Source organism: Ahaetulla prasina, chromosome 10, assembly GCF_028640845.1.
Source record: "Ahaetulla prasina isolate Xishuangbanna chromosome 10, ASM2864084v1, whole genome shotgun sequence".
Classification (NCBI taxonomy): domain Eukaryota; kingdom Metazoa; phylum Chordata; class Lepidosauria; order Squamata; family Colubridae; genus Ahaetulla; species Ahaetulla prasina.
In genome coordinates this window covers 28131498-28154645 of record NC_080548.1, presented here as the reverse complement: position 1 = coordinate 28154645, position 23148 = coordinate 28131498, and the positions used below count along the sequence as shown (strand labels likewise).

Here is a 23148-nt window from a genome sequence, read left to right as displayed (position 1 = left end):
AGGGAAAATTCCCTGAGCACTCTGCCAGGGAAAATCCCGTTAAAGACCTTGGAGTTTTCATGTCAAATGATCTAAGTGCCAAAGCCCACTGCAAATACATAGCAAAAAAGGCTCTAAGAGTTGTAAACCTAATCTTGCGTAGCTTCTTTTCCAAAAACACTACACTACTAACCAGAGCATATAAAACATTTGCTAGACCAATTCTAGAATACAGCTCACCTGTTTGGAACCCTCACCATATCTCTGACATCAATACAATTGAATGTGTCCAGAAATATTTTACAAGAAGAGTTCTCCATTCCTCTGTAAACAACAAAATACCTTCTCCCACTAGACTTGAAATCCTGGGCTTGGAAAACTTGGAACTCCGTCGCCTTAGACAAGACCTAAGTTTAACTCATAGAATCATCTATTGTAATGTCCTTCCTGTCAAAGACTACTTCAGCTTTAATTGCAATAATACAAGAGCAACCAATAGATTTAAACTTAATGTCAACCGCTTTAATCTAGATTGCAGAAAATATGACTTCTGTAACAGAATCATCAGTGCTTGGAATACTTTACCTGACTCTGTGGTCTCTTCCCATAATCCTAATAGCTTTAACCAAAAACTTTCTACTATTGACCTCACCCCATTCCTAAGAGGACCATAAGGGGCGTGCATAAGCGCACAAACGTGCCTACCGTTCCTGTCCTATTGTTTTTCTTTTCTTCTTCCTATATATATATATATATATGCTTATACCTTTATATACTATATAACCTTTCTGTATGATAGTTACATATATTGTTGTGACAAAATAAATAAATAAATAAAAATGGGCTCCCGATCTCAGCTGGGTCAGTCTCCTGCAACGCCCTCTAAAAGGATGCAAATGACCAGCTGCCTGCAAGGAATCCTTCCGCTCCTTACTATCCTGTCAGAGCTTCTTGGATGAGAAGCGAAACGTCTTCAAAAGAAAAAAGTCCATTTGCCTCCTGCAAAATTATGCATAAGAATTCTTCTTCTCCCCCTCCCCCTCCCCCTCCTTATTATTATTATTATTAGAATTATGCATAAAAATTATGCATAAGAGCACCAGCGTGCCTACCGTTCCTATCCTAATGTTCCCTTTGGTTGTATCCAATTTCTATGGTTATTTCATGCTTATACTTAATATATATTGTTGTGCTTGACAAATAAATAAATAAAATAAATAAAAAAGCACCTTTGGGACAACCACGACCTGGATGACTGAGAATCTCTGCTCACCTTTAGCTATGCAATTTGGGATGAACACCCTTGGAATGGATTTCCAGAGGAAACAAATTGCAGACTACAGGAGCCATTTGCATTACTCAGGTGACCCTGAGGACACAGACCAACCTCCAAGTGCTTCAAGGACCCTCTAAAAGGATGCAAATGACCAGCCTGTCTGAAAGGAAGGTAAATCCTTCCATTCCCCACTATCCTGTCAGAGCTGAAGAAGCTTCTTGGGATGAGAAGCGAAACGTCTTCAGAACAAAAAACCAGAAAGTCCAGTTGCCTCTTGGGAAAAAAAGCACCTATGATATTTTTTGGGGGGGCATGCATCCCTATGTAAAATGCTCATGTCGGTTACATTTACACAAAGGGTTGGCAGGCGCATGTAATGTAGAAAGCTAGGCGTGCAAAGCACAGTGCAAAATAATAATAATAATCAATAACAATAACAGAGTTGGAAGGGACCTTGGAGGCCTTCTAGTCCAACCTCCTGCCCAGGCAGGAAACCCTACACCATCTCAGACAGATGGTTAGCCAACATTTTCTTACAAATTTCCAGTGTTGGAGCATTCACAACTTCTGCAGGCAAGTCGTTCCACTTATTAATTGTTCTAATTGCCAGGAAATTTCTCCTTAGTTCTAAGTTGCTTCTCTCCTTGATTAGTTTCCACCCATGGCTTCTTGTCCTACCTTCAGGGGCTTTGGAGAATAGCTTGACTCCCTCTTCTTTGTGGCAGCCCCTGAGATATTGGAACACTGCTATCATGTCTCCCCTAATCCTTCTTTTTATTAAACTAGACATACCGAGTTCCTGCAACCGTTCTTCATATGTTTTAGCCTCCAGTCCCTTAATCATCTTTGTTGCTCTTCTCTGCCTTTTTCTAGAGTCTCAGCATCTTTTTTACTTTTTTTTTTACTTTTAATACTTTTTTACTTTTAATCAGACTCGGGGTTGCCAAGACGTCTCCATCCTGTAGCCGTCCGGTGGCCCATCCTGGGAGGGACTTTAACTCTTCAGAGATGCGTAATTCCCCCTGCCGCGAAGTCAGCCGCTTTCGGGGAAGCGAAGAGCCCGACCACCGCCAGCCTTTGCTTTTGGTTTCGGTTGCTGCTTTATAAAACTTCCCACCAAGGCGAGCGCAGAAGGGGAGAGAGAGAGATCGCTGCAGGCTTGCAAAGAGAGCCGGCGGGCGATCCATTGATTTCCTTTGCAAAGACGGTAAAGTGAAGTTGGGGGGGGGGATAGAAAACCCGGGGAGGGGGGCGAAGCTTCCCCCCCCACCCCAGCTTCCCCCTCCGGGCTTTTTCCGTAGCTGCAGGAGCTTTCTGGACTTGGGGGTAGGTTGGGTGGGTCCCCCTTGCTGGCTCTAACCGAGCAGTTGCGAGGGATCCGAGAAGCAGAGACGCCCCCCGAAACCCGGATGGGGAGGGGGAGTGAAGGCTGGGAGGGTCCGTTGGGGGTCCAGAAGGGTTTATCACCATCGGACAGGGGTGGGTGGGTGAGAGGTTGGGGGGCTCCTGCGAAGAAATGCTTTTGGGGAAGCTGCAGGGTAGGTGGGCCATCTTTGGCTCATCATTACCTTCTGATGGGTTTGTCACCAGAGGCTGTGGGTTGGTTCTGAAGACCCGCTGCCCTTCAGCTGAGTGCCTTTTTTTTAATTATTATTTTATTTTGTCACAACAGTATATACAATCATCAACATAAAATAACTCATCATGAGAGAAAAAGTATATATAAGTAAAGTATAAGTAAAAGTATGCATATAATATTACAATGAAGAGAACAATAGGGTGCCGTCCGCCAAGCAATGTCGGCTGGCAGCCCCCAGGGGAAGATCCTTCTCCTACCCTCTGGAATGAACTCCCCCCTGGCTTGTGTCAATTGCCTGACCTTCGGACCTTCCGCCGCGAGCTGAAAACGCATTTATTTATTCAAGCGGGACTGGCTTAAATTTTTAAATATCACTTTTAACTGGGGTTGTAATTTATATGAATTTTAAGGGTTTTTAAGTTTAATTATTTTAAATTTTGGCCGACTATAGAATATGTTTTTTAATTCTTTGTTTTAATTGTATATTGTTATTGTTTTTAAATTGGCTGTACACCGCCCTGAGTCCTTCGGGAGAAGGGCAGTATAAAAATCTAATAAATCAATAAATCAATAAAATAAACAATAGGACAGGAACGGTAGGCACTTTTGTGGTCCCTTATAGTCCTTTTAGGAATGGGGTAAGGTCAATAGTATAATAGAGACTATAGAGTCAGGTATAGAGTCAGGCTTCTGGAATCTGGGTGGGGAAGATAGCTTGAGAAGGGATCTGGGATGACAAAGCCCCTGTGCTCAGTGACCTGGGATGGGCGGATGTCACCGTGAACGATAGGCACTTTTGTGCTCTTATGCACGTCCCTTATAGTCCTCTTAAGAATGGGGTAAGGTCAATAGTATAATAGAGACTATAGAGTCAGGTATAGAGTCAGGCTTCTGGAATCTGGGTGGGGAAGATATCTTGAGAAGGGATCTGGGATGACAAAGCCCCTGTGCTCAGTGACCTGGGATGGGCGGATGTCACCGTGACGTCGGGAACTTGGGGGGAGGAAAGGGGCTTTTATAGTTCTTCTTTGGGAAAAAAGTTCCTGCAGCTGTCCCCATCTCCTTTGCAGCTGTATCTTTTCCAGAATGCTGATGGAGGCTCCCGTGTGCCTGATTGAGAACAGGCCAAATGGCCTCCGTGCTTCTCCAGAGGCCCTTCGGTTGCTCTCGGAAATCCAGAAGCCGGTGGTGGTGGTGTCCATCGTGGGACTCTACCGTACGGGCAAGTCCTACCTGATGAACAAGCTGGCTGGCAAAACTACAGGTGAGAACCTCGGAGATGAACTAGGGCAATATGATCCAGGGCAAAGCCTAGGTGGGAAAAGGAACATCCTCAAATCCGGGGTTTTCTGGTCCGATGGACAGGTGTGGAGTCCAGGACTATTAACTTTCCCCAAATTCTCACTATGAATGATCATCATCTGGTGACAAGAAACCCTTTGGATCAATGTTAATTTGCAGAATTTTATCATAGTTTTTATTGGCTTCATGGGACAAACCATGACAGGAAACCCAATCAGCGAATCTACTGTATTGTAAAGCTGTCTTGACAGAATCTTGCAAGTATGAAAGTACAATTCTCCACTCATCTTCTTTACTATTATTAAATTTGCAGATGATACAACGGTGGTGGGACTCATCTCCGGGGGAGGGGGAGGGAAATGAGTCTGCCTATCGAGATGAGATGGACCGGTGGCTTTCGTGGTGTGGAGACAATAACTTGGTCCTTAACACCAATAAGACCAAGGAGCTTATAGTGGACTCTAGAAGGAATAGATCAGACATCCAGCCCTTGGTTATCTATGGAAACCGAGTGGAGCAAGTGGCTAGTTTTAAGTTTCTGGGTTTTATCCTAAAAGAGGACCTGATCCGGGACGCTCACATTGCAGCACTGGTCAAAAGGGTCCAGCAGAGATTATATACTACATGAGGCTTCTCAGGAAACAACAACTGAATGAAAAACTGCTGGTGATCTTCTACCGGTGTACCATAAAGAGTATCTTAACTTACTGCACCTATGTATGGTTTGCTAATTGTACAGTTGGCAGATAGGACAGCAGAGTTAATGTCATTGCCCAGAGGATCATTGGTTGCCCTCTTCCCTCTTCAGAAGAGTTTTATAGCTCCCACTGCCTTAAGAAAGTTCAAAACATTTTTAAAGATCCATCTCATCCTGTGTCGAAGCATCAAGCATTTGGTGGGCTTCTCACAGTTTTTTCCCAAAGGCCATCACTCTGCTAAACAAATAATTCCCTCAACACTGTCAGACTATTTACTGAATCTGCACTACTATTAATCGTTTCATAGTTCCCATCACCAATCTCTTTCCACTTATGACTGTATGACTATAACTTGTTGCTGGCAATCCTTATGATTTATATTGATATATTGACCATCAATTGTGTTGTAAATGTTGTACCTTGATGAACGTATCTTTTCTTTTATGTACACTGAGAGCATATGCACCAAGACAAATTCCTTGTGTGTCCAATCACACTTGGCCAATAAAAAATTCTATAAAAAAAAAAATTCTATGAGGGAAATGAGACAAACACGCAGTTTTTCTCAAGATGAGAGAGCATCGAACAAAATTCTAGCCTCTCCTTTTATTAGGATTCTTATCAGAAGGCGTCTACATCAAAGGCAGGCTTGCATACATAAATCACATAGCAACAAAGGCACATTCTAAAACATCAAGAAACTTGTGTAGCAAAATCACAGTAACAAACATAAATTCATCTTGTAACATCCCAACCCTACATACTAATAAATCTCATATAATTGTGTGTAGGAGCAACTTCTTTGAAGCTTTGTGAAGTGAGCCTTATCAGAGAAGGAATGTCCTGTGACTATCACAAAAGTGTTGATACATTTACAGGCAAACATCTTTGCAACCTTGGCATCAAACAGATTTCTGCTTACATGATAAAAATTAGCCAGACTTACCTATGCTGATCTTTTGCACATAAGCAATTTCTCAAAGATTGCTCATGCTTATATTTGCACATAAGTAATTTCATAAGCAATTTCATAAAGGGGTTCATATGGATTAATATTGCAACAATCCTGGGCACCCTTTTTTTTTTTTGTTGAACTATTACCATTTGGCAGACTGTACAGGGCAATAAAAACAAGGACAAATAGGCTAAAAAACAGCTTCTATCCCAGGGCTGAGATTAGGCAGCACCAATCTCATTGTACATACATTGTTGCAGCGACAATAAAGGTTATTATTATTATATTGAATTCTACTGTGCAGTGCAATATGAATGCAATGTCAGGGGTTTTTAATTCAATTGTATAGAATGTGAAGGATTTGTGTTTGTGTTTTGTCTTTAAAGTTATAATGTACACTGAAAAGAGCATTTAATTTTGTTGTACGAGGTGCAATGACAATAAAGTAGCTAAACTAAACTAAACTTCTGTCAACATAATAAGCATTTTTATTGGGGAAAACCGCACCTTTGCATAACTCCCTATTTCAAGGGGTTAATAAAGACAGTGAAAATAAAGACAACCAGAAAAACTGATGGTGAAAACCTGTGTCTTATTATTAACCGTGGCTTACATTTGGGATCTAAACCATATCACATTTTTTTCTATTTCTAGGTTTCCCTTTGGGCTCCACAGTGCAAGCCAAAACGAAAGGAATTTGGATGTGGTGCATTCCCTATCCGGACAGGCCTAACCAAACCCTGGTCTTGCTGGATACTGAGGGGTTAGGTGATGTGGAAAAAGTGAGTATTTGTATATTCCTTTCGACAAAAGAATGCCATTGCACGTAGTCCTCGACTTACAACAGTCACATGATCCAAACCGCGAACCGGCACGTATTTAGGGATGGTTGGAATATCCCTGGTTCATGTGCGATTGCCATTTGTGACCTTCCCAGCTGGCTTCCAACATGCAAAGTCAACGGGGGAAGCTTTGGATTATTTCAACGACCAAACGATGATTTCAAAGTGCAGTCATTCACTTAACAACAAATGCAAAAAAAAAAAAAAGTTGTAAATGTAGGTAAGACCAGTAGGGGGATACAGCCAGTTCGCACCACTTCGGGAGAACCGGTTGTTAACTTTCTGAGCAGTTTTGGTGAACTGGTTGTTGGAAGAAATCATTAGGGCAGAGAACCGGTTGTTAAATTATTTGAATCCCACCACTGAGTAAGACTCACTTAAAAACCACCTTGCTTGACAATGGGAGTTCTGGTCCCAATTCTGATCATAAGTTGAGGACTATCTGCAGTAAATATAACTTTCCAGAAAGAAGAGTTCAATATTAATATCAAGAGTCAGGGCTAATATGCTTCTACCAGATCCAAATATAAAATCTAAAGGCTTCTAACTGTCCCTGAACTACAACTCCCAGCACCCTGTATAGATGAATGAATGATGGACTGGTGAATGAATGCTATCTCATTCTCCTAAGAAGTTACCTTCTAGCGAACAGGTGGGTGTTCCAACACTAGAGATTTTAAAGAAGACAGTGGACAGCCATGTGTCTGAAATAGTATAGGGTTTCCTGCTTGAGCAGGGGGCTGGACTAGACCTACAACCTCATTTCCAACTCTTTGTTATTTTGCTATATACTCAGAAGAAGTCAGAAAGAGTTCGTAACTTCTTCGTTTTCTTTTTTAGGGCAATTCTCAAAATGATGCCTGGATCTTTGCTTTGGCCGTGTTGCTGAGCAGCACCCTGGTCTACAACAGTGTGGGGACCATTGATCAGACTGCCCTGGACAAGCTTCAGTATCCTTCTCAAGCATAGCTCTGTTGTTCTATGCCAGTGGTGGGGAAGTATAGCTGGCTGAGGAATTCTGGGAGTTAAAGTCCACAGGTCATAAAAGGGCCATAGTTCCCCACCCCTGTTTTTTTAAATTATTATATAAAATATAAAATACAAAAAAAAGAGAAGAAAAGAAAATAAGGGAAAGGGAACAGGAAAAGGGGGCATTAACTTCCAGCTCTTCCTAGCTCAGTACAAGACAAACACACTCCAGCCTCAACTTTTTGGTTTTACACCTTAATATATAACTAGCCATTTCTATAACACCCAATCTTTCTAATCAACAAAACTAAGATCAAAGTTACATTTTTTTTTCTTCACAAGGATAAGTCCCAGAAGTGATATTTGGATTTTCCTCTTTAAATAAAGCAATCAAGTTAACCATTCCTGTTTTATCTTCCTTGCTATGGACATAGCGTATATTTCTATTTGCATCTCGTAATCTTTATAAACTCACACCATGTTTATTTACAAAGTTTATTATATTCTTTCAAATTCTTTGGCCTAAAATAAGGGGAGGTGGATCTTTCCCCACCCCTTTCACCCTCCTTTTTTCCTTCAAGGTACTAAACTTTTTTAAAAATAAAAATGACACTTTTTTTTCCTTTTAAGTCAAAACTTTCTAATACATCTTATTCTTTAACTTTAACATACAAGCTTTAAACTACAATATTGTATTTAGCTCCCTCCGTCCAAACTACCCTTATAGAATAATTATTTTTTTCTTTTATAAACATCCTTTTTAACATACAGAGTTTTTCTTTAAACCGCTATATCATTTTCTTTTACTTTCTCTTAATACAGGCACTCTCAAATACAATAACTTCAATAACTTTTGCCTACTTCTAGAGTTGCTTAAGCATTATATATATATATATATATATATATATGGTTTTTTTTTAAAAAATATAACTCCGAAGTTCCCCTGATATGCAATCAGATTTGGAGTGAGGCAGCTTTCAGGAACATCCTTGTCTACGTAATTTCCAAATTCATCCACTGCATTTTCCCAGCATGCTAAACTTGGTTAGATTGAATGTTGACTGGTTACATTTGGGATATTGTGCAGATGCAGAAAATGGGTTGAGGCCAGTGGTGGGATTCAATTTTTTTTACTACCGGTTCTGTGGGCGTGGCTTGGTGGGCGTGGCTTGGCAGGTGTGGCAGGGGAAGGATACTGCAAAATCCATTCCCTCCCCACCCCACTAACTTCCTTTCCAGCTCCATTCTCCTGTGCAGGGCAACAAAAGAAGACCAAGCCAATCAGCGGAGACCCAATCAGGTGAGACTTGGGAGGCAGCGAATAGATTGGGGGCGGGGCCAGCCAGAGGTGGTATTTGCTGGTTCTCTGAACTACTCAAAATTTCTGCTACCAGTTTGCGAGAACTGGTCAGAACCGGCTGAATACCGCCTCTGGTTGAGGCAACGAATAGGTGAAGCCTGTTATTAGAACCCCATTGCTCTTCAACAGGGATAATTTCACTTTCATTTTGAGAGCTATAATGTTGTTTCATTTATTTGACAATTGCCGTGGTAGCAGATCTTCTCTCTACCCTTCCACGCCACCCTCTTTACTCACTGCTCATGTACATGTATTGATTCCTAAACTGGGCCAACAGTTTTGTGACGGAGCTGTCTGACCATGTCAAGGCAAAGGCTTCCTCCATTCCTAGAGATACAGAAGACTCCTCTGAATTTGTTCGCTTCTTCCCAACTTTCGTCTGGTCGGTGCGAGATTTCACCCTGCAGCTGGAACGGGATGGGCAACCCATCACGGAGGATGAGTATCTGGAACATGCTCTGGAATTAAAAAAAGGTGCTGATGATAGATGCAGTGTGAAGATCGATGCAATCCTGTAAATAAGGAATAGGGGTTGCTGGTCCTAAATATTCCTTCTTCAAGGAGAAACAAAACGGTCCTCAGTTATTAGTGAAAAGAGTGCCTTGAGCCAATTTAATTTTTCTCTGTGATCTCTCTCTTTGAAGTCACCAGGCTAGAAACTAGGAGATGGTGAGTTCTAGTCCTGCCTTAGCCGTGAAAGCTGGCTGGGCGACTTTGGGCCAATTACCAGGAGATGGTGAATTCTAATCTCACTTTAGCCATGAAAGCTGGCTGGGTGACTCGGACATTCACCGGGAGAGTGTGAATTCTAGTCCCATCTTAGACATGAGAGCTGGCTGGGCGACTTTGGGCCAATTACCAGGAGATGGTGAATTCTAATCTCACTTTAGCCATGAAAGCCTTGGACCTGATTCGAGTAAATGATGGCCCTACGCACACGGGGGGAGGCACACTGGATCTGATTTATATCTCTGGACAGTGGTTAAATGATCTGGTGTTAGATGATTTAGTAACGGAACCAATGTCATGGTCGGATCATTTTCTCCTTCGCCTAGACCTTCGAACCACCATTCACCACCGCAGGGAGACGGAACCTATACGGTGGTTCCGTCCCAGGTGCCTGATGGACCCCGAGAGGTTCCTGACGGAGCTTGGGCCATTCCCTGAGGAACTGGCCCACGGCACGGCTGAGGAACTGGTCGTGGCCTGGGAACAGGCCGCGGCCGGGGCCTTGGACCGTGTCGCGCCTTTGCGGCCTCTGACCCGGCGTAGGTCTCGTCCGGCCCCTTGGTTCTCCGAGGGGCTGAGGGAGATGAAACGCCGGAGAAGACGCCTGGAGAGCACCTGGAGGTCCAGTCGCTCCGAAGCTGATCGGACACTAGTTAGATCCTATTCTAGGACCTACCTAGTGGCAATGAGGAAGCAAGGCGTTCTATGCCTCCACCCTCATTGCGTCGGCAGATAACCGCCCGGCCGCCCTGTTTGGTGACCCGCCTCTCCTACATCAGGAGGTGCGGATGACCCTCTGCAGGGACGAGCCGAGGAGTTTAGTGGTTATCTATACGATAAAATCGCTCAGCTGAGGGACGGTCTGGACCGAATTTGGGATGATCCAAGCGAGGGAGAGGAGGCACGTCTTGTTGAGCCCATTTGGGATGAGTTTGACCCTGTGGCTCCGAGGGCGTCGACAGGTTGTTGGGGAGGCTGCACGGCACGACATGTTTACTGGACCCGTGTCCTTCCTGGCTGGTACTGGCCACTCAGGCGGTGACACGAGGCTGGCTCCAGAGGATTATCAACGCTTTGTTGGAAGGGTTTTCCTGCCGCCTTGAAAGAGGCGGTGGTGAGACCCCTCCTTAAGAAGCCCTCCCTGGACCCAGCTATTTTAGGTAATTATCGTCCAGTCTCCAACCTTCGCTTTGTTGCGAAGGTTGTAGAGAGTGCCGTGGCGCGACAGCTACCGCAATACCTGGATGAAGACGTCTATCTAGACCTGCTCCAGTCCGCTTCCGACCCGGATACAGCACGGAGACAGCTTTGGTCGCATTGGTAGATGATCTCTGGAGGGCTAGGGACAGGGGTTATTCCTCTGCCCTGGTCCTATTAGACCTCTCAGCGCGCTCGATACCATCGACCATGGTATCCTGCTGCACCGGTTGGGGGATTGGGAGTGGAGGCACCGATATCGGTGGTTCTCCTCCTATCTCTCCGACCGGTCGCAGACGGTGTTGACAGGGGGCAGAGGTCGACCGCGAGGGGCCTCACTTGTGGGGTCCCTCAGGGTCGATTCTCTCGCCTGCTGTTCAACATCTACATGAAGCCGCTGGGTGAGATCATCAGTGGTTTCGGGTGAGATACCAGCAGTACGCTGATGATACCCAGCTGTACTTTTCCACCCCGGCCACCCCAATGAAGTTGTTGAAGTGCTGTCCCGGTGTTTGGAAGCTGTACGGGTCTGGATGGGGAGAAACAGGCTCAAGCTTAATCCTCCAAGACGGAGTGGCTGTGGATGCCGGCATCCCGATTCAGTCAGCTGCACCGCAGCTGGCTGTTGGAGGCGAATTATTGGCCCCAAAGGATAGGGTGCGCAACTTAGGTGTCCTCCTGGATGATCGGCTGTCGCTTGAAGATCATCTGACGGCCGTCTCCAGGAGGGCCTTCCACCAGGTTCGCCTGGTTCGCAGTTGCGCCTTCCTTGATCGAGATGCCTTATGCACAGTCACTCATGCGCCTGCTACCTCTCGCTTGGATTACTGTAATGCTCTCTACATGGGGCTCCCTTGAAGTGCACTCGGAGGCTCCAGTTAGTCCAGAATGCAGCTGCTGGTGATAGAGGAGCTACTCGTAGCTCCCATGTAACACCGCCTCCCGCGCAGACTGCACTGGCTGCCTGTGGCCTTCCGAGTGCACTTTAAGGTGTTGGTTACGACCTTTAAAGCGCCCATGGCTTAGGACCTGGGTACTTACGGGACCGCCTGCTGTTACCACATGCCTCCCACCGACCCGCACGCCTCCCATAGAGAGGGACTTCTCAGGGTGCCGTCCGCCAAACAATGTCGGCTGGCGGCCCCAGGAAGGGCCTTCTGTGGGGCTCCCACACCCTGGAACGAGCTTCCCCCAGGTCTACGTCAAATACCTGACCTTCGGACATTCCGTCGCGAACTAAAGACACATCTCTTTATTCGCGCGGGGCTGGCCTAAATTGGATTTTTAAATGGGAAATTTTATTAATTTTTTAAACGGGGTTTTTAGTTTATGGTAATTTAATTTCAGGCTAATTTTAAATAAGTTTTTTAAATGATATTTTAACTTGTATATTTGTATTGCTGGTTTTATCTTGCCTGTACACCGCCCTGAGTCCTTCGGGAGAAGGGCGGTATAAAAATCAAATAAAATAAAATAAATTAAAAAAATAAATAAATAAAGCTGGCTGGGTGACTCGGACATTCATCGGGAGAGTGTGAATTCTAGTCCCATCTTAGACATGAGAGCTGGCTGGGTGACTTTGGGCCAATTACCAGGAGATGGTGAATTCTAATCTCACTTTAGCCATGAAAGCTGGCTGGGTGACTCGGACATTCACCGGGAGAGTGTGAATTCTAGTCCCATCTTAGACATGAGAGCTGGCTGGGTGACTTTGGGCCAATTACCAGGGGATGGTGAGTTCTAGTCCCACCTTAGCCTTGAAAGTTGGTTGGGTGGCTTGAGCCAATCTCTAGGAGACTGTGAGTTCTAGTCCCGCCTTCTCCAATGAAATGTCCGCTAGCAGATGCAATACAGACTCGTCTTCACGATGGACATGTTGCTTTCTAGGGAGCACCCAAAAGGATCAGATATTCAATCTGCCACGCAAATGCATCCGACTGTTCTTCCCCACCCGGAAGTGTTTCGTCTTTGATTGCCCTACTACAAGGAAGAAGTTACCTTACCTAGAGCAGATGAAGGAATGTGAGCTGGACCCTGACTTTGTGGAACAAGCGAAGATGTTCTGTCGTTTTGTCTATTGGACTTCTCGAGAGAAGACTCTTCCAGGCGGGCATGTTGTCACGGGCAACTGTAAGTGCCTCTAGTTCTACTATTACTACAGGTACTCCTCAAACGTACGACTGTAACTGAGCCCAGAATTTCTGTTGCTAAGCAAGACAGTTGTTAAGTGAGGTTTGCCCAATGGTACAATCTTTCTAGTCACAGTTCTTAAGTGAATTGCTGCAGTTGTTTAGTAACACACTTGTTAAGTGAATCTGGTTTCCCCATTGACTTTGCTTTGTCAGAGCATAGCAAAAAAAGATCACATGACCCCGGGACCAGGGGTGGGATTCAGCCAGTTCGGACCACTTTAGGCAAACCAGATGTTAATTTTAATCTGGTTGTTCCAAGATCTGGCTCACCCCACCCCTCCCCTCCCCTCCCCGGAGTCTCTATGCAGCCCGTTTTGGATGCCAGGTAAGTTCAGGGCGCGCATGGAGACTCTGGGTGGGTGAAAAACGGGCCTACCGGAAGTCCAGAAACATTTTGGCCCTCCTGGAGACTCGAGGAAAGCCTCGGGAGCCTGGGGAGGGTGAAAAACGGGCTTACTGGAAGTCCAGAAATGGGCACATTTCCAGCCTCTGGAAGGCCTCCGGAGCCTGGGGTAGGCCGTTTTTTCCCCTCCTGAAGATCGAGGAAAAACCTCCGGAGCCTGGGGAGGGCAAAAACACACACACACACACACCACGGTGCAGGAGGCCAAGTAGGCCACACCCCCATGGCTACACTCACCCAGTTCGCTGCCCGGTTGCTGAAATTTTTCAATCCCATCAATGCCCGGGATACTGCAACCATCATAAATGCAGACTAGTTGCCAAGCACCTGAATTTTGATCATGTGACCACAGCCTTTGTTGAGTATGGACCAGACTCAAGAATCTAAGGCACGGGTGGTCGAACTCGCTGCGTCGTCTTGCTGTCACGTGACCTTTTGTGACCTTTTGTCCATTCGCAGAGCTGGGATGGGCGTGGCCTGCACGTGACGTACCTGATCTAAGGCATTGTGCCGCAAGTGGCTTTCCAATCTGGATGGATGGCGGCTGCCATATTTTCCCAACCTGGGTGGCTTTCTGGAGGAGGCTACATTCAAGAGAATGAGGGATAAGGAGTTCAAATCTTCCAGCTGTCCCTGACTTATGATAATAATAATAAAAGTACCTCTCAATTTCTACAATTCGTTTAGTGACTGTTTGAAGTTACAATGGCACTGAAAAAAAGTAACCTATGACCATTTTTCACACTTAACAACCATTGCGGCATCCCCATGTCTTGCGGTCAAAATTCAAAAGCTTGGCAACTGGCTCATATTTATGACGGTTGCAGTGTCTCAGGGTCATGTGATCCCCTTTTGTGACCTTCTAACAAGGGCCTTTGGTGGCTCAACAGACTAATGCAGTCTGTTATTAACACAGCTGCTTGCAATTACTGCAGGTTCAAGTCCCACCAGGCCCAAGGTTGACTCAGCCTTCCATCCTTTATAAGGTAGGTAAAATGAGGACCCAGATTGTTGGGGGGGCAATAAGTTGACTTTGTATATAAATATACAAATAGGATGAAGACTATTGCTAACATAGTGTAAGCCGCCCTGAGTCTTCGGAGAAGGGCGGGATATAAATGCAAAAATAAAAATTAAAATTAAAATTAAAAAAAAGACAATGGGGAAGCCAGATTCACTTATTTATTTATTTATTATTATTTATTTATTTGATTTCTATACCGCCCTTCTCCCGAAGGACTCAGGGCGGTGTACAGGCAAAAATAAAACAAACAGTACAATATATAATTTAAAATGCAATTAAAAAACTTATTTTAAAATTGGCCTGAAAATTAAAATATACAGTGAGCTAAAAACCCCATTTAAAATTAGTTAATAAGAATTTTAAAATTTGATAAAATACAATTTAAGACAGCCCCGCGAATAAAAGATGTGTCTTCAGTTCGCGACGGAATGTCCAAGGTCAGGTATTTGGCGAAACCCGGGAAGTTCGCTCCAGAGTGTGGAGCCCCACAGAGAAGGACCTTCCTGGGGCCGCCAGCCGACATTGCTTGGCGGACGGCACTGAGAAGTCCCTCTGTGAGAGCGCACGGGTCGGTGGGAGGCATGTGGTAACAGCAGGCGGTCCCGTAAGTACCCAGGCCCTAAGCCATGGAGCGCTTTAAAGGTCGTAACCAGCACCTTAAAGTGCACTCGAAGGCCACAGGCAGCCAGTGCAGTCTGCGAGGAGCGGTGTTATATGGGAACTACGCGTAGCTCCTCTATCACCCGCGCAGCTGCATTCTGACTAACTGAAGCCTCCGAGTGCACTTCAAGGGAGCCCCATGTAGAGAGCATTACAATAATCCAAGCGAGAGGTAACGAGCGATGAGTGACCGTGCACAAGGCATCCCGATCAAGGAAGGGGCGAACTGCCGAACCAGGCGAACCTGGTGGAAGGCCCCCTGGAGACGGCCGTCAAATGATCTTCAAACGACAGCCGCTCATCCAGGAGGACACCTAAGTTGCGCACCCTATCCTTTGGGGCCAATAACTGCCTCCAACAGTCAGCCGCGGCTGCAGCTGACTGAATCGGGTGCCGCATCCACAGCTACTCCGTCTTGGAGGGATTAAGCTTGAGCCTGTTTCTCCCCATCCAGACCCGTACGGCTTCCACACACCGGGACAGCACTTCAACAACTTCATTGGGGTGGCCTGGGGTGGAGAAGTACAGCTGGGTGTCATCAGCGTACAGCTGGTATCTCACCCCAAAGCCACTGATGATCTCACCCAACGGCTTCATATAGATGTTGAACAGAAGGGGCGAGAGAATCGACCCCTGCGGCACCCCACAAGTGAGGTCCCTCGCGGTCGACCTCTGCCCCCCTGTCAACACCGTCTGCGACCGGTCGGAGAGATAGGAGGAGAACCACCGATACACGGTGCCTCCCACTCCCAATCCCCCCAACCGGCGCAGCAGGATACCATACTTAGCAGCTGTGCTATTAACTTCACAACTCCAGTGATTCACTTAGCAACTATGGCAAGACAGATCGTTAAAATGGCTTAAAACTCACCTAACCAGCATCTTGCTTAGCAACAGAAATTTTGCGCTCAGTTGTGGTTGTAAGTCTAGACTGTCTACACCCGTATATGCAGCTGATGCTCCAACAATCTTGTTATGTTTGTCTATGCAGTGTTGGCAAAGTTAGCCAAGGCCTATGTGGATACTATCTCCAGTGGGAACGTTCCCTGCCTGGAGAACGCAGTCTTGGACTTTGTATTTTGTTATCTTCTCCAGTTCTTTCTCTTCTCTTCTGCTGTTTTCAGGTATTGCCTCATCCACTATTCAGACTTGTTTGTCTTTCTTATCAATGATGTTAAGTCTGGGGTGTTGTTATTATAAGCCAGGGTCAGCTGGAAGAGCTGCATGTGTTATACCTCATTTTCTTGAAAGAGTCTTCCAGAAAGCCACGCAGGCTGGGATCATACGGCAGTGACCATCCATGGCAAGCATGTCCCAAAGGAACTTTTTCAACTGAACTTCCTTGGTTTTTCCTTGAAGATGTTTTGTTTCTCATCCAAGAAGCTTCTTCAGTTCTAACCGAATAGTGGAGAATGGAAGGATTTATATTCCTTGCCGTCATCTGATCATTTATACTTTTTCAGTTGCAAAAGTTCAGTTTAGTTCAGTGAACAGAAGAAGCTTCTTGAACGTGAAGCAAAACATCTTCAAGGAAAAACCAAGAAAATCCACTTGCCTTTCGAAAAAGCACCTTGGGGACAACCATGACCTGGATGACTGAGAAGCTCTGTAGATGATTGGCAAGCATGTTGTGGTGAAATGCCTTAAATTCTTGAGTCTGCTCCACAATGAGCAGAGATACTGAATATGTCTGGCTGATTGTCCAACAATCTGTATTATTTTTCTCTATGCAGTGTTGGCAAAGTTGGTCGAGACCTATGTGGATACTATCTCCAGTGGGAACGTTCCCTGCCTGGAGAACACAGTCTTGGCATTGGCTGAGATTGAGAACAGGGTAGCCGTGCAGGAAGCTGTTGCTCGCTATGCACAACTGATGGAGCAAAGCTTGGAGCTACCCACTGAGACTCTCCAGGAACTTCTGGACGTACACAAAAAATGTGAGGAGCAAGCCCTTGAGAAGTTCATGGCTCGTGCCTTTAAGGATGATACACGTCAGTTTCAGCAGGAATTCATGGTAGGTAATCATAAGATACCAACCTTCATAGACAGTGTTTGTTTATTCGTGTCAGGAAGCAACACAAATAAAATAAGGCATATTATTCCACATAAAATTTAAAATACAAGATACAAGATTAAAATATGTGCAAGTTAAATAGCTCTGGCCCAGAAACTAGCAACATTGTGGTCTGCTGCGCTGCCCTGAGGTTCTGAAATGTGCATTGATTGGGACACAAAGGGCAGGTATACATATATGTTGTTGTTGGCATGTCACCACAATCGCAAAGGGCAGAAGCCAGTGGATAGACCCATTTGTTCAGAGTGTCTCGGGCTCTTGTTGGATCCGTGTGCAGTTTATTCAAGACTAGCTGGACGCCCGTGCTTCAGTACGAAACTATGTGCTCGGGCTTGATAAATTGACACAGCCTGAAACTTAATGTAGAATGTGTAACTCCGTAGCATCAGAGTGTGTTAATATAATGCAACTGGCAGTTGGAACAGAGGTGGAGGGGGAGTAGAATGTCCCAGCCTGCAGCATCCATCGACATTCATCTGGCTAGCATCCTGTCAGTGTGTGACAGTTGAGGGGTATTTGGAAACTCAAACAGTATTTGCTGTGTGTGAGCAAGAATGGAGACAGGCTGGGCTTGGCTTACCTCAATTGTTCTTTTATTAAAGCTGCTTCCTGCTGTGAAAGTAAAACTGAAAGTGAAACTCCTCTCCTCTGCTTGTGTTTTGCATTTGGAACGGATTTCTTTTCAAGTGGGGAGTGGGAGTAGAACTCCATAGCATCAGAGCATGTTAATCATAATATAGGAAATACTAATGCTCTGATGGTCATTTCGAAAAATCCTTTCTTAGTGAGCACTTAAAAGCCAAGAGAAACATACATGGCAAATTTCAAGTTTGTAGGCTTTACAATTCTGGAGATTTCGTGATTATGGCTTGAGTGGTTTTCGCTTTTATATATATAGATTTCCATCCTGCTCAACTTTCTCCAGGCCCAGTTGTCAGATCCAACTATCCTGTGTTGGTTCTTTGTAGCTTTCCATAGGTCCTCCATTCATAGATAGTATTTAAGGCTTACGGGTCCTTGGGATCTGGTATCTTGGCCTCCAGTATCTTCTGTACAAGAATGGGTACGTAGAATATATGTTATGTTTTATTCCTAACAGAAAACTCTGGAGAGCAAAAAGGAAGCGTACTGCTGCAAAAATGAGCTGAAATCTTCTGAAATCTGTTCAGCTTTATTGAGCTCGCTCTCTGAGAACCTGGAGACCAACATCAAGAACGGAAGCTACTCCCGACCTGGTGGCCACCAGGAATTTCTAAATGACCTCCAAACAACGGAGAAACAATTCTTGCAGACCCCTAAGAAAGGAATAATGGTACAAAATGACGAGGGTTGCTGAATTAATTCTCATTTTGTCGCCCACTTGAGAGATGTGACATCCTGCAGGGAGATTGTTCGGTGGTTTACTATGGCAAAGGTTTCTTCTCATTGCTGGCAATTCTATAGCACTCTTTTTCTCCCCCCCCCCCTTCAATCAGGCAGGGAAGATCCTGAAAGAATTCCTCCAGAGCAAGGAGAACATCGGCAAAACCATCCTTCAAAGCGACGTGAGCCTTCAAGAGAAGGACAAAGAAATAGCAGGTAAAGGTGTGAACAAGCCATCAGGTGATGCTGGGACTGTGACATCACAGTTAACGATGTGATCCCGGCACTGCCATCGTTAAGCATCCCAGTCATGTGATGTTGTGGCTTATTCCGGTCCCAATTACTACAGTTGAGCAAGGGCTGCCTATATGCCAAATCTATTTACTTATCACATTATTTGTACACTAACAAATCTAGCCACCTTGCACACCACCTGCAGGTCTTTATCCTTTTTTCCCCCTGCTTTAGATGGACAAATGAAGGCCAAAGCCGAAAAACTAGAAAAAGAGATCCAGAAACAGGAAAAAGAAATGCTCCAACAGAAGTTGGAGGACCAGAAACAGACTTATGAGATGAACTTTCAGAAGCTAAAGGAAAAGATGGAGGAAGAAAGGAAACAGATAATAGAAGAGAATGAAAAGATGACCCAAAGCAAACTCAAGGTACCACTATTATCTTGGCAATGGTTTGTTTTAATTAGGCAGGTATTAATAAATATTCAGATTTTCAAAACTGGAAAGCAGTGGATTTAGACCATATACCACAAGTGCTTCTTTCTTTATTTTTGTCACCATCCTCTCCATTTAATGTCATTTTGATAACGTTGCAAGACATTTATTTGCACAGGTAAGTTTTATAGTCAGTGGGACTGTGTAAAGAAAGCAAATTGTACAATCAGTGGAAGAAGGAGCATCCGAAAGCTTTCTAATGCTCAGGAGGAGGTGCTGTGAAACAGCAAGGAAGAACAAAACTAGTCACCACAGTTCCTAGCACTTGCAGAGTTACACAAGTAGTAAAGAAAGTGAAGGAACAGGGTGAAAATAAGGAACTGTGATTAAATATAGAGGGGGCCAATCTAATGAAAATAGGTGTAGCAACTGGTCCTTGGCTTACAACAGTTCTTTTAGTGGCCATTTAAATGACGACGACACTGCAAAAAGTGACTTTCGACTGTTTTTCACACTTACAATCCTGAGGGTGGAGGTTCGTTCTCTGAGATTGTGGGTCTGTTTCTGAACATCTTGTTATCAGGCTAGGTAACCTCTTCAGTGGAGTTCGGCTGTCTTTGGAAGACCATTTGACGGCCATCTCCAGGAGAGCTTTTTACCAGGTTCGCCTGGTTCGCCAGTTGCGCCCCTTTCTAGACCGGGATGCCCTATGCACGGTCACTCACGCCCTCGTGACGTCTTGTCTGGATTACTGCAATGCTCTCTACATGGGGCTCCCCTTGAAGGGCATCCGGAGGCTGCAGTTAGTTCAGAATGCGGCTGCGCGGGTGATAGAGGGAGCCCCTCGTGGCACCCACGTGACACCTCTCCTGCGCAGACTGCACTGGCTGCCTGTGGCTTTCCGGGTGCGCTTCAAGGTGCTGGTAACTATCTTTAAAGCGCTCCATGGCATAGGGCCGGGCTATCTACGGGACCGCCTGCTGCTACCGAATACCTCTCACCGACCCGTGCGCTCTCACAGAGAGGGACTCCTCAGGGTGCCATCGGCTAGGCAGTGCCGTCTGGCGACACCCAGGGGAAGGGCCTTCTCTGTGGGGGCTCCCACCCTCTGGAACGAACTCCCCCCAGGACTTCATCAACTTCCGGACCTCCGAACCTTCCACCGCGAGCTTAAAACACATCTATTTGTCTGCGCAGGGCTGGACTAGGTTTTTTTAAAGTTTAGATTTTAAATGGGTTTTATTATATATATTGTTTTAATTATCGGGCTATATTTAATAAGTTTTTTAACCGACATTTTTATCTTGTATTTATATGTATTTTATCTGCCTGTGAACCGCCCTGAGTCCCTAGGGAGATAGGGCGGTATACAAATTTGAATAAACCTAAACCTAGGGGATGTCATTGTCAGTCTTCCTCTGTTTTGGGACACAAAATAGAGAAACACAGACACTGACATCCCCTAAACTCCACTGAAGATGTTACTTAGCCTGGTAACGAAATGTTTGGAAACCAACCCACAAGCTCAGAGAACGAACCCTTGTCTTCTACACCAAAGCTGCAGATATTCGGTGATCAAAATTTGGGCACTTGGCAACTGGCTCATAATTGGTGACACTTGCAGAATCCTGGGGTATCCTGGGGTCATGCAATCCCCTTTTGCCACCTTCTGTCAACCAAAGTCAACGGGGGATCCAGGTTCACTCAACGACCACTTTATTAGCTTAACAACTGCAGTGATTTAACTCTTAACAACAGAGGCAAGTAAGGTCATAAAACTGGGCAAAACTCACTGAACTAATGTCTCGCTTAGCAACGGAATTGTTGAGCTCAATCATGATCGTAAGTCGAGGACTACTTGCATTGACGGTGAAGATATTGAAGCGGTGGATAGCTTCTGCCTTTTAGAGACCAACTATCAACAATAAAAATAACCCAGCAGTCAAGAAACGTGCCATAACGCAAGGGCATCAAACTCAATTTCATTGAGGGCTGCATCGGAGCTGTGGTTGACCTCGGGGGGGGGGGGGGGCGGAAAGGCATGGCTGCCTGAGTGGGTTAGGCCAACCAGGTGGGCGTGGTCAGCTTGGCGCCACTCACTGGGCATGGCCGACTGGGTGACCGTGGCCGACTGGAAACATGCCAGCTTGACATCATTCCCCCAACTGCTGGCATGTTTCCTCTTTGCATTGGGTACGAAGCTACGCTGGCCCGATCTTTCCTCTCCGCATTGGGTAGACCAGGGTAGACCATTTCATTACCAGGCTAGGTAACATCTTCAGCGGAGTTTAGGGGATGTCGTTGTCAGTGTTTCTCTGTTTGGTAAGGGCTTCATGTGGGACACAAAACAGAGGAACACTGACATTTTATTTATTTATTGAATTTATATTGCCGCCTCTTTGCACATGGCAACTCAAGGCGGCTTACAGGATATATTTAAAACTCATTTGAAACAATAAAACTAATAAAAAAGAATGAAATAAATTAGTATAATATAACAAAATCACCTCTCACCTCCCACCCTCTGCCCTAACCTGGCCTGCAAATCTCATCGCAGTTTGTTTTCAGTCTAATAACAGTTGACATTCGCTCTGTCTGCAGGAGCAAAAGGCTTTATTGGAAGAGGGTTTCTTGAAGGAAGCGAACCAGCTGAGCAAGGAAATCCAGCAGCTCAAAACCGAAAAGGAAGCCGTGGAACAACCAAATTGGATCACCACAGCTCTACAAATCCTGGGAAATGCCTTCATTGACGCAGTGCCCCTAATTCTGGACAAATTTGTTGCGGTATTTTTAAAATCGATTAAGCCTTTCTAATCCAGAACTTCCGCATATGGATTTTTTTTTTAAAAAAAGATGTCCCCGCTTTAAGAGTTGTATAACCTTTCAGGAGTCAGGGTTTAAAAAAAAAAAAAAGAACTGAGAAACTCAAAGTGAGCTGGAAGAGAGAAACAAGATAATTAGGACCAAAATTAGTATTTTCTAAATCGATTTTCTAAATCCAGATATTCTTACGTCAAGTGAAATTTCTCTCCCAGGAAGTGCCTCTTACTTCCTAGAAAGGACCCGGCTGCGTTCATGCTACAGTTATTTTAGATTCATTCCGTAGATTTAAATTCATGGCGTGCAAAATCATTCTCGACCTTAGGGATTTCTTTTAAGAAGCTTGAGATTTGATTTCAGAGCTTCATGAAAGGCTTCCTGGGGTGTCCTAAGTTGAATTCAGGCTTCATGTTAAGCTCCTCCTACGATCTTGATCGAATCAAGATCGTGTGACGTGTTAATACCACTTTATAAAGCCCCTGGTAAGGCCACACTTGGAATGATGCATCCAGTTTCGGTCGCCATGATGTAAAAAAGGTGTTGAGATTCTAGAAAGAGTGCAGAGAAGAGCAACAAAGAGGATTAAGGGACAGGAGTCTTAAAACATACAAAGAACGTTTGCTGGAACTGAGTATGTGTCAATTCTGAAGCTGGCCTGGCTGAAGCCCTCTTGGAGCTTCAGCGCTGCCACGCTGGAGTTGAGGAATGGGAGGGGGATTGGAGATAGCTGGGGTTTTGTAGCCATAATAAAATACTTTCTCTTGTGAACCAAGGTCTTTCTCACACCTGGCGGAAGTGAGGAGGAGGAGGAGGAGGAGGAGGAGGAGGAGTATGGTCACCAGGCAACTGGACAACATTTTGATTGGACTGAAAGGATATATTGACACAAATCAATCTAACTATTGCTCTTTGCTTCTATTAAAGAGGTTGCTTGTACTATTTTGCTATGGTTGGGAATCATTTGTTCGGAATTCATTCTATAAGGGAATTGTAATCCTTTTCTATCTGGTTTCTCGCGTCTGTAATTTGCTTCAGAGCTAGGCACATCCTTGGAGACAG

The 23148-nt window shown here is 45.0% G+C and overlaps 1 protein-coding gene across 1 annotated transcript; it reads left to right on the top strand.

Annotated features, from left to right (window-relative positions):
- Window positions 1–2196: 2196 nt before the first annotated feature.
- Window positions 2197–23148, top strand: LOC131204119 (guanylate-binding protein 1-like). Its single transcript, XM_058195006.1, has 12 exons — window positions 2197–2462; window positions 3905–4098; window positions 6444–6571; window positions 7472–7581; window positions 9238–9434; window positions 12774–13016; window positions 16899–17179; window positions 18339–18551; window positions 18715–18817; window positions 19070–19263; window positions 21871–22053; window positions 22863–23148. Exons 2-12 carry the CDS (start codon window positions 3921–3923, stop codon window positions 22971–22973), a joined length of 1941 nt encoding a protein of 646 aa, XP_058050989.1. The 5' UTR covers window positions 2197–2462; window positions 3905–3920; the 3' UTR covers window positions 22974–23148.

What these genes read in the sequence shown, in the direction of transcription:
- LOC131204119 (XM_058195006.1), top strand. Translation starts at nt 3,921, where the DNA reads ATGCTGATGGAGGCTCCCGTGTGCCTGATTGAGAACAGGCCAAATGGC. An exon ending in TGCTCTGGAATTAAAAAAAG is followed by an intron (nt 9,435 to 12,773) that starts GTGCTGATGATA and finishes GTTGCTTTCTAG; the next exon opens with GGAGCACCCAAAAGGATCAG. An exon ending in TGACCCAAAGCAAACTCAAG is followed by an intron (nt 19,264 to 21,870) that starts GTACCACTATTA and finishes CTCTGTCTGCAG; the next exon opens with GAGCAAAAGGCTTTATTGGA.